This window comes from Gobius niger (assembly GCF_951799975.1).
Source record: "Gobius niger genome assembly, chromosome: 23".
Lineage (NCBI taxonomy): Eukaryota > Metazoa > Chordata > Actinopteri > Gobiiformes > Gobiidae > Gobius > Gobius niger.
In genome coordinates, this window is record NC_136874.1 from 12,340,141 (window position 1) to 12,354,848 (window position 14,708).

At 45.2% G+C, this 14,708-nt stretch overlaps 2 protein-coding genes across 2 annotated transcripts in view; both read right to left on the reverse strand.

The window, feature by feature from the left end:
- The window catches only part of LOC306981813 (major facilitator superfamily domain-containing protein 6-like), a 116,834-nt gene that overhangs the window by 70,672 nt on the left and 31,454 nt on the right, over positions 1 to 14,708 (reverse strand). The gene's annotated exons all lie outside the window — the stretch shown is intronic.
- On the reverse strand, positions 962 to 1,717 carry s100b (S100 calcium binding protein, beta (neural)). Its single transcript, XM_079581806.1, has 2 exons — positions 1,545 to 1,717; positions 962 to 1,308 (listed from the first exon to the last, which is right to left on the reverse strand). Exons 1-2 carry the CDS (start codon positions 1,680 to 1,682, stop codon positions 1,069 to 1,071), a joined length of 378 nt encoding a protein of 125 aa, XP_079437932.1. The 5' UTR covers positions 1,683 to 1,717; the 3' UTR covers positions 962 to 1,068.

Consider the following 14,708-nt stretch of genomic DNA (forward strand, 5'->3'; position numbering starts at 1 on the left):
TAAACTAAACAATGAAATAAGAAGCATGTTCGTAGGAATAACAGTGAAGAGTTTGGACGACTGCATTACTGCTGCAAGGAGGGATTGTTTCCCAATTTGTCATCCTCTGATTTGTCGGATTTCTTTACAATCAAAATAGTAGTCACATGGCACAGTAATCGCATGGCAACAGGATGAAAATGGAGCTCAACCTTCCCATTCACCGGAGGGCTCCACAAGTCACATCAATATATAGACTTTAAACAAACAAACAAAAGATAAGGTTAGAATAAGAATGGCAACTAATCGGCTGTGTGGGACCTCATGGACAGAAAACACAATGATTCAAACCTCAAACAGTTTGTGTCCCTTCCAGATAATGATCAGGGAAAAACATTTGGACATATCTTTCCGGCCTCTGCTCCAACTCACATTATCACATGACATTCTAGGATGACCTACTACCATGGAGAAGGTTGCAGCCATGTTCTAGAATTTGATGATGTCATGGTCTCAGATGGAGGGCAAAGAAATCTCCTGATCATATTTGTGAAGGATTAGCTCCAAACCTGACACGGGCCTCTCTACTGTCCAACACAACACATGTTATCATGTTATTGAATTTCGTCACCACTTTTAGACACATTTGTGAGAAATCGTTTTGCGGCTAGGCAATATTAGCCACAAACCAAATTATACTTGAAGTAAGAGCAAAGAGCCCTTAAATACTTGAACAAATGGACAATTCTAACCAGAAAGATAATGTTAGCTTCATGCTACATATGCTCATGTTAGCTACAAGAGCTGTTTTTTTTTTCACTCCTACTGGACAATTCTCTGTGAAAAACATCTACATGGACCCGATTTTGGCTTGACTTTATTGGCGTGTCATAAATATGTTCATAGTCTGCCAGAAAACGGTTAAAAAGGGGGAAAAGTTGTGATTCCCATGAGAGGTTTAGGTTTTGTATCGACTTTTAGTTCCACATTCTATTGCCACGCTGCTACTGTGCTGGAGTGTAAAAGCAGAGCAAAAGCCAAACTAAGAGCCTAACACTCTCCCACAGGGGCATTCTCTCTCTCTACTTTCTACTCATGCTCGTGCCCGTGCTCGTGCTCGTGCTCGTGCCCGTGCTCGTGCTCATCGTGCTCGTGCTCGTCGTGCTCGTGCTTGTCGTGCCCGTGCTCGTGCTCGTGCTGGAAGAACTCGTGGCAGCAGACGGTCACCGTGGAGACCAGCGTCATGAATTCCTGGAAGTCACAGTGGGCGTCTCCGTCCTGGTCCAGGCTGTCCATCAGAGTGTCCAGACAGGCCTGGTCTGAGACGTGCTGCGGGGACACATGAGGACACATGATCAGAGGCCCGTTACAAGACATCCAGACACTGTTCTTGTGTTCCCTCACCCCCCCATGGTCACGTACTATTATAAAACAAAAACAAAACTATGAAAACTATGGAATACCCTTTGGGCCAAGACATTTCAGGAAAGGCTTCGTCCACGTAAGGGTTTGAGAAAGTCTTGGACCCGTGAGAGTGGAAGACTACATGAACGGCCCCTCCTTACCCCCATGAGGTCGGGCAGCTCGTCGTGCAGCAGCTCCTTCAGCTCGCTCTTCTTCAGCTTGTGCCGGTCTCCTTCTCTCTCGGAGTGTTTCTGGAACACAGCGATGATGCTGGCCACGGCGTTCTCCAGGTCTGTCATCCTGAACGCACAAGCGACGGGGCATGTCACGTTTTGATGGTTAGAAAATGCCACATAGAACCAAAATGGGGGACTAAAGCGTCCCCGTAGACAGTCTTCCCGGTGCCCCCGTCCCTGAGACCCTCCTTCCCACGCTCACCTTCATGTGTGGGCGGTCAGGTGTTGCTAAAACATGCGTGAAATTCTGAAAAATCAAAGTTGTTTCTGATGGGAAACAACTTAAAACTGTAAATAATCAGATGGATTCTATATACAACTGTGCAGTTTGGGGTCCTATAAGCCTGCAGACCATATCAGACCAGAAACGCACCAGTTTTTAGTTCAGATTCAGACCAGAGGACCCCTAAAATAAGTGATCACCCTGTTTTTATATCTCATGGACTGCGAAGGCCATTGAGATATTGATAGTGAGATATCAAACGAAGTGGTATATAAATTCTCAATTGAGGCCCTCAGTTAGTTTATTCATTTCAAGAACATGGGTGTTTCTTTCTCTTTCTTTACAAATGTGTCAATGGAGTGAAACAAATACGAAGATCAATCAAGGATGAACGTCGCACAAGTTAAATCCTTTTACTTTAAGTACATTTAATGAATACTGTTTACACTTTGTGCTCCGTAACATTAAAAGTCAAAGTACTTGACCTTTTCCACAGCGCCCTCTGTGACCTCCGTCGGTGAAGTTGTTCTGATCAGAAACATCTCAATGGTTTAGTCTCGGTTTCGACCGAGTTTAGGACAGGTTTGAACTGGTTTAGCCCTAGTTTGAAAACAACGCCACAAATCTTCATAAAAAGTCTGAGTCTCTGTTTTAAAGTTGTTCTAAAGTACATTTTAAAGTGGACACTTTGATATTGAATTGGGTAGCATTTGAACATGACACTTTTTCTGAGGTAAATATATTGGCTTCTTCCACGACTGAATGAAACGGTCCAAATAATAAGACCCAAATAATAACGAAGCATTTGATTTAAATAGCATTATCAATTTTGACAATGTTAGAGTTGAAAAACACAAAATCATTCAATCTAAGCTTTGATCGTGAGCTTCACTGTCAAAAACTCTCACAACAATTCAACAGTTCCACAAAGGCCCACGATCCACTGAAAACGATCCTCTGACCCACTTTTGAGCCCCGACCCTCCCTTTGAGAACCCTTCATCTAGACACCAACTAAATGTTAGCCTCTGAATGATCATCACATAATCCCTATATCCTTTCGTAAACGTGTGCGTGACCTCATCTGGCGTCCCGATGAGAAATAACTGGACGGGGCTGGGAGTGAGGCGGAGGGGTCAGTGAGTCCTACCTCGGGCTGGTGGTGCTGGTGGTCCTCTGGGTGCTGGGGCAGTGGCACCACGAGACACTGGCTTTATGCAGGGGGCAGGAGGGGGCGGGGGAGGGGGGGCTGCCAGTCAGAGGAGCAGCCAATCGGAGGAGAGAGAGTCTGCTCACTCCACTGCCCTGTCACTACAAGCTTTTACAATGTGACTTTGAACGCAGCCTAAATGTGTTGTCATCCGAATTGCTTAGAGAAGAAAAAGAAACAATTTTTAAAAAGTAGCCACCTAGATTTGAGCTGATAAGAATCTTTTTTTAATCTGTAAATTGTGTGCATGTTTTCTGTCATCTTATATTGTCATGTAAAAAGTTCATACATCATTTGAATATTGCAGGGCTGGCGCTCGCCAATTTGCTGGACAAAAACAACGCACTTATTTATGGCTGCTCATGATGGATGGATGGATGGATTGATTGATGGATGGATGGATGGATGGATGGATGGATGGATGGATGGATGGATGGATGGATGGATGGATGGATGGATGGATGGATGGATGGATGGATGGATGGATGGACGGATTGATGGACAGATGGACGGATGAATTGAGGGATGGACTGATGGATGGATGGATGGATTGATGGATTGATGGATGGATGGATGGATGGATGGATGGATGGATGGATGGATGGATTGATGGATGGACTGATTGATGGACAGATGGACGGATTGATGGATGGATGGATGGATGGATGGACTGATTGATGGACAGATGGACGGATGGATGGATTGATGGATGGATGAACTGACAGAATGAGGGAGGGATGGGCATAAAGGGTTTGAGAGGAGTTACTCATAAAGGCCTTGAGTTTTGAGAGCATCCTTCCTTCCGCCTCTTGGACTGTTGGGAGCACTGGTTCCACCACAGATCTGGCCATCTAAGCTTCTTCACCCTCTTCTCATCAGCTTCATGAAAACCTTCTTCCCAGCAGAATCCAGCAAAGAACAGGGCACTGGCCACTACCATGCGTCAAACAGATCAAATCAAGGGTGGACTGATGTTGAATGACTGTAGCCTCCTTAAATAATAGAGTCGGCTTTGCCCCTTGCAATACATGGGCTCTGAGTGACTCTTCCAGTCCAGCTGCAGACCCAGGTACCTGTGGTTGGGCTTCTCTCCTCCTCCTGTAGACAATTGGATGATTCTGAATGTCAATAAAGCACCTGTCTGTCTGTTGGGTGATATAATGTGCGTTTGCTCGTGTGTTGCGCAGGACAGTGTGTTGAATCCCCTGTGACACACTGGGTTGCGTGTTTTGCATGCTTCGTATAAGTGAGGGGTGTTGAAGAGGGAATGCCTGTCCCGCATGTTAACGAAGGCGCTCTTTTCTTGGGCCCGGCGTGTGCTTTGTGCCGCCTCACAGCAGGAACACTGCCAAGTCACTGTCGGAGAGGACGGGGTCAAACTCTCGGCTGGAAAAGTCACACTTTGTATGAAGCTCGTAAAACTATTCAGGGAAATGTTTTTTTTTTTTGTTTACAGGTGACTTTCTGATTTAATCTGATCTTTTTTTAAATTCTGAACAGACTGTTGCTTCTGGTAATGGACTCACTGTACACTCCCGATGAAATGACTACCAGTAATGGAAATGAAGCGGCGGATTGCAAGTACTACTTCAAGGACTTTCGGACTTCGTACAACTGTAGCTTTAACAGAGCTCAAACTTGTCAAACTGCCGACGTGGCTACGAGCTCGACGCCAACAATAACAAGCCTAAGAAGCTTTGTGGCCTTTGCAGACAGACTGAATGATTGAAGTTATCTTAAGAGGTAAGACAAAGTATTGATTTGTGTAACTGTGTCGCGTCATATTTAAGAAAAGCTTTTTTGACTTGAGTAAACCATGGAGTGATCGCAGGAAGGAAAACATGCTCTATGCTAATCGCTAGCTCTTTATATTTGACTACATGGCACAGTTTATAAAAACGATTGCTCTGTTCAGCTGTCAGAGTAAACTTTGGGTTAGGGTTATCCATTGGTTAGAAAACTATGGCATCACATTAGGGGATTAGGCAAGGCAAGGCAGGCAAGGCAACTTTCTTTATACCGCGCATTTCGTACACAAGGCAACTCAATGCGCCTCAAGGCTGCCATTCCGGATGCTCACGATGGGATGGATGCAACAGACACAACCATGCCCCGCTGTATCAATCGAGTGCATTGATAGGTTAAGATTGGCATCACATGACTGTCGGGTCCGCCTCAGAGAGTTCCGCCCTGTCGGGTCCGTCGTTTTTTAAGCTCATGGTCAAAAGTATTGATTTCATACTAAAAATAATATTGCTATTGCCCTTTCTAAGAACCCGGTTTGTCGCCAACGGTGCAAGCACATTGATATTTGGTATCATTTTGTACGATCCGTACTCAATGATAGCAAAATAACTGTTAATTTCAAATGCAATGGTGGCAGACATTTTTACAAAACCTGTTACGAAAGTAAGAATGGATAACCGAACATTTCTGTTTGGTATTTGAATTTTGTATTATGGAAAAAGATGTTGCATTATATGATGTTGTACCCGTGTCAATTTAGGAAACAAGTGGGGATGTTGACTTGTTGTGTTCCAAATAATTGACCTACTTTTTGGTGTGGGCGGGGCTACACACCGGTGTGCAATCGGACAATAAATGGCGGCTGCTCATTCATAAAAGCTTGTTAGCATGGCCGCGTCAACAATCTGTGTATGGAAAATACACTTTTTCAGCAAGGACTGTGGTGGTTTGCATGTCATTGTGAAGCCTAGCGCCCTCCACAGGCTGCAGAGGGAATTCTACATGTTTTCCAAGCCGAAGCGTTTCTATTTCTTTTTCTTTTATTTGCTATAACGGCATGCTGAGAAATCAATGGCACAATAATAAAGGCAGATCGAGTGCAGATCGGCTCAGAAGGGGTCTGGTGAAGGCCTCGTTTTTGAAAATGCAAAGGGCACTTCCTGGTCCTATATATTATGCAAGAAAATCTCTGAAATGCAAATGTACGCGTTCCCCACAAGAAGAAGAAATGACCAAAGTGAAGAGAAACACTCAAAACTACTTTAACCACCACCCGCCAAAACCAAATGCATTCTCTCCTCTTTGCCATTGTCGTCACTTTTTATTTCCCTTATGTGTTTTTGTTACTTTTTTGATGCATTTTTGTCACATTTTTTGCTGGATTTTGGTCACTTTTTTGTCACATTTTTTGCTGCTCTTTTGTCACTTTTTTGCTGGATTTTTGTCTTTTTTTTGCTGGATTTTTGTCTTTTTTTTGCTGGATTTTTGTCATTTTTTTGCTGGATTTTTGTGATTTTTTGCTGGATTTTTGTAATTTCTTTGGTGGATTTTTGTCGCTTTTTGCTGGATTTTTGTAATTTCTTTGCTGGATTTTTGTCACTTTTTTGCTGGATTTTTGCCATTTTTTTGCTGGATTTTTGTAATTTCTTTGCTGGATTTTTGTAATTTCTTTGCTGGATTTTTGTCATTTTTTTGCTGGATTTTTGCCATTTTTTTGCTGGATTTTTGCCATTTTTTTGCTTGATTTTTGTCATTTTTTGCTTGATTTTTGTTACTTTTTTGCTGGATTTTTGCCATTTTTGTCAATCTACATTTTCTTCTCGTTTTTTGTCGCCATTATGAAGAAGCTTTTAGATTTGGAGAATTTGGAGAACAGGAGAAAACAAGTTCAGGCGGGAGTTAAGAGGCTAAGCGAAATCTTTGGCATGTCCCTTTTAAATCTGGATTCTTTTGACTCAGTTCAAGATTCGTACGTTCATGTTCTGCTTTTTTTTGGGGGACTCTTCAGCACTGTTGCCGCACTTGGAAAAGCTGCTGTTTGGTTTTTGTATGCACGGTGGCGGCGGCGGCTCTTTGTCTCTCCCCCCGCTGCCGTCTGTGTGCCTCCGCCGCTCTCCCTGGAGACGGCGTCCTCGAGTGCCCCGCGCAGACACCGAGTCCTCGAATGCCCCCGCACAATCGCCGTTGCCATGGGAACCCCCTCGAGCGTCCCGTGACCTCATCACCTTGACTAATGCAAATCCCAGTGGAAGCATTCAAAAGCGGCCCCCGGGAGGGACTCAAAACCGATTTCTGTGGCCGTTGAGTTCAAAATGACGAAAAGCCCAAAGTTCCAAGTCACTCCCAAAAGACGGGTTATTATAAAGAAAACTAAAAAAACTAAAAAGTTGTGCTTTTTGGGGGGTGAAAACTGAAGAAAAAACTAACTTTGATGCACTGGCTGAAAAGAGTCTCTATTGTTCTCACTGACCTGTTGTTTGTAAAGTGTCTGCAGAGTGTTTTAGTGTCACTGGTGGCTTGGCCTCCCCTGGTGCAGACCTGGTACAGACCTGGGACAGACTCACATTGGTTTAAAGGCACACTGCGTAACATTTGGGACTGTATTGTTGCCAGCGATACGAATGTGAGCGATCAAACAATGCATTTGGATCAGCACCTAAGTTATTTCATTCTCATATGCGGCTGCCTTTAGTCCACATCTCCATGGAGACGAGCTGGAGACGTCCCCGCCCCCAGTAGAAGCTACAGTCAGGTCTGAGGAGAGCTGAGCCGCTCACAGTAAACACATTTTGGTTTGTTTAGTCATTTTTAAAAGATCTGTATCATGCTATTTTAGCCATTCCAAAGTTAAGTATAGGCATTTATATGATTGTACCTCTACCACTATGCAGCACTCATTTTTGTGATAAATATAAGTGTTTTCTGGAGGTATTTTTCAAACCCGGAAGACACAACGCTTCGATTCAGTTAACTCCGCCCCCTCTCTCCGCACATACAACTTTACCGTAATATAAATAAACAGCAATAAGTGACGATGCAGTTATAAGGGGTTGACATCTGCAACACAGTTTGGTAAATGGCTAACACACAAGCTAATATGCTAACACACAAGCTAACCCGCGTTTGGATTGACTCACCGCTCTGGTCCATCGCTGTTTACATTATGGGACTCGCGTTGGTTACAAAAGTTAATCCACTTTGGTTCTGGCGAAGGTTCACCAAACATCCATCAGTGACAGTCACAGAAAAACAATATTTTGGCTGATAGTCGCTGAATCCCGGAGAGAAAAACAACTTCAAGTGGCCTCTTCTTTAGGAAGGTTGAATAGACTCAGTCCTCGTCGCCAAACGCGCTTCTTTTTCTCCGTGACATGATCGTTAGGTAAGAATAAAGAACAGGTGTGTCCAGTTATAACGAGCTCCATCTTCAGCTGCAGCGCAAACATCACAGGCACATCCTTTTTTTTAATATATACATTTTTTTTTCCATTTTTTTTTCTCTTTGTTTCTTTCTTACGACAGAAATAATGAAAAAAGCTGTTTTACAAATTAAAATCACGCTGTAAGGCACTTCCGATTCTTCCAGATTGCTGAGAGCTGCGTGAATGAAGCCACAAACCACTCTGGGGGTGTTTTTGATGAGGAAATAGCATAACAACATGGCTAAAAGCTCTAAAAAGTTGATTTTGCATGATATAGGACCTTTAAGGTATTGTTCAACACTAAAATATATCTCATGAATAAAAAAATTGGTTGAAATGTTCCGCAGTGTGGCTTTAAGTTATAAAAGTATCCAGGCTAAAGTTTGCAAAGCGGTTGTTAAAGCCCGAATAAAGCAAGATATTGAACTTTTAAGTAGCTTTCAATTTCCATTTTGTATAACACTGTCAGCAATAAGTGACTATAAAAACAAACAGTCAAAGATGATGGGATTTTTATTTGCTTTACAGTTCACAGACTTGATTCTGTTGACACGCTAAAAAATGAACACGAATGTAGTATAAAAAAAAAAAAGAAATTAACACAGATTATATTTACATTCAGATACATTCATGAACTCTGGAACCATTCAGTCTGTCAATAACCAGCGCTGAAAGCATCATATACAGCATGAGTCATTGTGTTTTGTAGAGGACAGAGGTCCAGGCCCAGATCCACTACAGGCCCATCAAGGCTGAACTTTAGCTTCATTACACACTCTATTATCCAAACGCTTTCAAACATTTAACTGTAAAAGACATTTAACAAATCTGAAAAAAATATTGCAGCTACACAGGCACCCGTTTCTCATTTTGGTTTTCATTTTGCTTTCTCTGCCCAATTTTGCATACTTTTCGTCGGTGCAGTGTTAATTTTGACAACATATTTTATTTTAGTTTTAGTCTTAGTCTTATTTTAGTCGAGATTTAGTCAAAAAAATCTTTTCAGTCTAGTTTTAGTCGACTAAAATTGCATGTCAATTTAGTCGACTAAATTTAAGACTAATTTAGTCGGCTTTGCTTTTATAATATGTATTATAATCATATTTAATCTGGTTCCTCTGCTTCATGGAGCTGCTCCACATGAACAAAGCTCAGAGCTGATCCTTTAACAGAGGATTTACATGATCTGAGGCTTTTTCAGACTCTCAGTAGAAGTTTGGATGATTTTAGTCTCCTTTTCATTTTTATTTAGTCTTATTTTAGTATTTTAGACTAAAATATCTGGACATTTTAGTCATAGTTTTAGTCTCATGAAAAACTTCTAATTTAGTTTTAGTCCAGTTTTAGTCGTCAAAAATAACACTTTGACTAAAATTAAGACTAAATATTTTAGTCGACGAAATTAACTCTGCGTTGGTGTGATGCATTGTATTACATTTCCCCACATGTAATGGGACAACACATCGCTGACAGTCATAGCGTGTCCCTTTAGGTCTTTTTGAAACTGAACGCGTATCTCCTGGATTGTCGTCCATGTGGTCCTCGGCCGCTTCCACAAACTGATCTGTTGTCTGTCTGATGGAGTCTTCTCTGTTCTCTGATCGGCGTAGAGTTCTTCAGGAGTGTCTAATGCTGTATGTGGCCTACACAGGATAGGGCGGCTCCCCTTCCAGCAGGTCACACAGCTCCACAGAGGAGTTGAGCAGCAGCTGGAACCCCGGGAAGAGGGGCTGTGTGAAGGTGCAGCTGAAGGTGTGGAGGTGCACCAGCTCCTCCGAGGACACGGCGTAGAAGGAAAGCCTCCCGGCCAGAAAGTCCACGTAGACCGCCGCCCGGCCGCTGATGGACGAGGAGTAGGGCAGCAGGGTTCGCTTGCCGTTGTGTGTGACCGAGTATTGGCCTCTGGAGCAGCTCAGGCTCCAGGATTCGGGGCCCAGGCCGAAGCCGCACTCCACGCTGTTGCCCTTCCTGGCGATGCTTCGGGAGGACACGGCCACTTGCACCGTGCCCGACCAGTCCACCTCCCAGTACGCACGGCCGCTCAGCCCGGGGGAGCACAGCAGCTGGGGGCAGAAGTCGAAGCGGTCGTCGTGCTCCAGGTAGGCCTGGTCCTCCTGCACGTGAGAGGCCCTCCTGGAGCCCTCAGAGATGTGGAGGAAGCGGTATGCGGTGTTGGAGTTCAAGGTGAGCGGAGTGAAATCTGAGGGGAGGGCAGAACACAGGACAGAACTTTAGTAGTGGAAGTAATTGAGTCCTTGGAGTCTGTTAATTTCAAAATCATAGAACAGTTATTTGCCAAAAACGTCCCGAGCACTTAGAAATTAGACTTTTTAAATCAAATCAATACCTCACGTCTGAAATATATGCAAGGTTAATGATGACTCAAGTTTGCTCATACGCAAACACGGGAGAGACACCGGAAGGACAAAAACAGGAAGTATTACCCAGAGTTTTAAGCCCCTGTAAACACCACAGCAGTAGCAGCAGATGCAGGATTGTAACTCTCATGTGTGACACATGATATTTTAGTCCAGTGGCATCTAAAGGCCTTTCCAGTTCTATTGAATTATGTTGAAGGGCTGAGTCTCACCCAGAGCACATGGCTACTTAATATACATAAAGGAAAGGACGTATTTTAGCTGAGATTACAGCTGTTTGACTGATTCTACCAGAGTTCTGACTCTACTCTAAAGGTGACAAGGACAGCAAAGGTGATTCTCTCCTTGTAAAAAATACATTTTTTGCTGTATTTAAAGTATAAGGTTCTGCCGACCTAAGCACTAGCCACTTTAGCATTAGCCAGTGCGTTGCCACGTTCGCTCTTGTTTTAGCTCCCATTTTTCATGGGTTGTGTGTTTGTATAAACACAATAGAACCATTTCTCTCCAATATTGTTCACAAATCTGTGTTCGTGAGCACTTCTCCTTAATCGAGAGACCCCATCCCACCTCACAGGTCTGGCATATCAAGACGCTGATTAGACCCATGAATACTGCACAGGTGCCATAGGCTGTCTACAATAAAAGGACACTCTGAAATGCCTCAGATCAGATGTCACAAGATCTGGGGGAGTGTGTGATTGGCGTGTTGCTGCAGGAATGTGTACTCACGTTTAATGAGTGGTCTGAGCCACTGAGGTCCAGCGGGCTTCAGTCTAGAAGAGACACACGAGTTATTGCTTTAAGAAGAGCGACAGAGCGCAGATGATGAGAGAGTGAGTACCTGAGTGTGTGCACTCTCCTGTGGGGCGCCCCCTGGAGGGCTGACAGCTGCTTGACTCCAGAGGGGCCGGGGTCATTGTAGCTTAGGTCCAGTAGAGTCAGGGGAGAGGACCGTGAGCTCAGAGCGAGGGCCAGAGACCGACAGCCCTCCTCCGAGATCTGACATCCTGCAACTCTGCAAATAAAACGTCACAAGTTTGAGCTTTCAAGGTGCTTCACATGAAGTAACCACTCTCATTCACACACCACGAGTTGCGTTTCCATCAAAGAAAATGTGCGTCTAAAATCCGCATAATATACAGTATGTGCATAACAAAGGTGAATTTACATGTGTTTCCATCAAAGACTATTTGCCAATGCTGGCCGGTGGTTTCCTGGTTACAGCAGTCGGCTGAATGGCCCAGTTAAAGCATTTACTCAGCAGAGAAACACATCTGCATCTGTGTTTTTGTCATTCATTTATCTGGTCGGAATTAGTAACTTGTTTTAGCTTGAAAATAAATGTTCATTTAGGCGACACACACTGAAGCTAAGCAAAAGTAGCAGCACTTTTAATGCTAGCTGGATGAAAACAGAGTGTTTTCTATGTTTTCCAATGAAGATCGGGCAGAGCCTGCGTCTCTGGGTAAGTTGTCAGTTGCCTAACTCTGCATTAGCTGAAGTGAACATCTGGCATATATTTTTTGGTCTAGACAATCTGAGACTGATGGATAACTTTTCTTCTTCTCTTCTGTCTTCTCCAGTGAAAAGGTGAGCTTTGTCAACAGTCCTGTGTTCGGTTTCCATCTTCCAAAATGTGCATTAACGCTTATTCGCAAAAAGAAGCAAAAAAAACGAAACAAAAAGTGAGCGGCTAAAGTTGTATGCCAGTTAAGGGTTTTAAATGCAAAATTTGGTGTTTCCATCCCTCATTACTTATGCAAAAGTTCAAAATATGCATTAAAGTCCAGTGATGGAAACGCAGTTATTGTCAGAAACTGCATGTTAATGAAAAAGCCACTCCTGGATTGTTGCCTTGGGGTAATTTCCATCCGTCGTCCCCCATGTGCACTCTCAAACACACTCTCATTCATCCTGGCCTATTGTACATGTTTTAGTGGTAGCTAAAAATGGACCTTCAAGCTGTGAAACATGAGCGTTAACCGCTGTACTACCACACTGCCTCCGTGTTGGTGTCTACAGTGGGACAGACCTGAGCTGTTGGAGTCGACAGTGGGACAGACCTGAGCTGTTGGAGTCTACAGTGGGACAGACCTGAGCTGTTGGAGTCTACAGTGGGACAGGCCTGAGCTGTTGGAGTCGACAGTGGGACAGACCTGAGCTGTTGGAGTCTACAGTGGGACAGACCTGAGCTGTTGGAGTCTACAGTGGGACAGGCCTGAGCTGTTGGAGTCGACAGTGGGACAGACCTGAGCTGTTGGTGTCTACAGTGGGACAGACCTGAGCTGTTGGAGTCGACAGTGGGACAGACCTGAGCTGTTGGAGTCGACAGTGGGATAGACCTGAGCTGTTGGAGTCTACAGTGGGACAGACCTGAGCTGTTGGAGTCGACAGTGTTGGCTCCTCAGGGCTAGAGCCAGAAGTTTGAGGCCTTGGTCCTTGAGTTCGTTGAAGCTGAGGTCCAGCTCTCTGACGGCACAGGATGGAGAGCTGAACATCAGACACAGAGCCTCACAGCTCTTCTCCGTCAGGTCACAGCTGCTCAGCCTAAACACACGAGGACAATGACAGGGATGACATGACTCTGAAAGTAGGTGTGAAAGCTTCAACACGAGTCACTCACAGGGCAGAGGAGCAGGCCTTGACCACAGGCAGCAGCTCCAGCAGAGCCTCTTCTGAGGCCGAGTACCTCTTGAGCTCAAAGACCTCCAGTTGGTCTGAGGAGAGCAGGATGAAGACCAGCGCGGACCACAGAGCTGGAGACAGCGTCTCAGTGAAGGTCCGTCCTGAGCTCAGGTGCTGCTGGATCTGCTCCACCAGGCGGCGCTCCTTCAGCTCATTCAGACAGTGGAACAGGCTCATGTTCCTCTCCACACTCAGCTTCTCCCCCAGCTTCAGCGTGATGTACTCGGCTGTTTTCTGAGGCCATTTAGCACCAGTGCTGTTCCATTTCACCAAACCCTGAAGAAGGTCTTGATTGGACGGCAGCGACAGACCCAGGAGAAACCGAACAAACAGGTCTAAATGTCCATCTGGGCTTTCTAACATCTTGTCCACTGCGGTCTGGTAGAACTTCTCTAAACTGTGGCCGAAAAGCTTGGAGCGCAGAGAGGTTTGCTCTGGAAAGAGCAGGTTGACCCCAGAGTTGACGAAGGTTTGGTGCACGTGAAGAGCAGCCAGAAACTCCTGCACACTGAGGTGGACAAAGCAGTAGAGTTTGTCCTGGTACAGACCTGACTCCTCTTTGAAGACCTGTGTGAAGACTCCAGAGTACAACGAGGCGGCTGCAGCGTCCAGCCCACACTCGTTCAGGTCACTCTCGTAGAAGATCAGGTTTCCTTTCTGCAGCTGCTCAAAGGCCAGCTTCCCCAGAGACTGCACCATCTTCCTGGTCTCCTGGCTCCAGTGAGGGTCCGTCTCATCTCTGCCGTCATACTTGAGGCTGCGGAGTTTGGTCTGCACCACCAGGAAGTGGATGTACATCTCGGTGAGGGTCTGAGGGAGGTGTTCGATGGTGCCTGTCTTCAGAACATGGAGCAGGACAGTGGAGAGGATCCAGCAGAAGACTGGGAGATGACACATGGTGTACAGACTTCTGGAGGCCTTGATGTGGGAGATGATGGCACTGGCGAGTGCTTCATCGCTGAAGCGTTGACTGAAGTATTGCTCCTTCTGTGGGTTGCTGAATCCTTGCACCTTTGTAACCATGGAGACAAACTCAGGTGGGATCTGATTGGCCGCTGCAGGGCGTGTGGTTATCCAGAGGTGTGCGGATGGAAGAAGGTCTCCCCTGATAAGGTTCACCAGCAGCACGTCCAGTGAGACACACTCTGCAGTGTCTGTCAGTGCTTTGGTCTTGGAGAAGTTCAGAGGGATTCGGCTCTCGTCCAGACCGTCCAGGATGAAGAGCACCTTCAGGTGCTTGAAGGAGCGGAGGCGCGTCTTCTTGGTTTCGCTGAAGAAGTGGTGCACCAGTCCCACCAGGCTGAACGGGGTGTCTCGCAGCACATTGAGCTCTCTGAAGGTGAAAGGGAACAGCAGCTGGATGTCCTGGTGGGCTCTGCCTTCAGCCCAGTCCAGACTCAACTTCTGAGTCAGCATTGTCTTC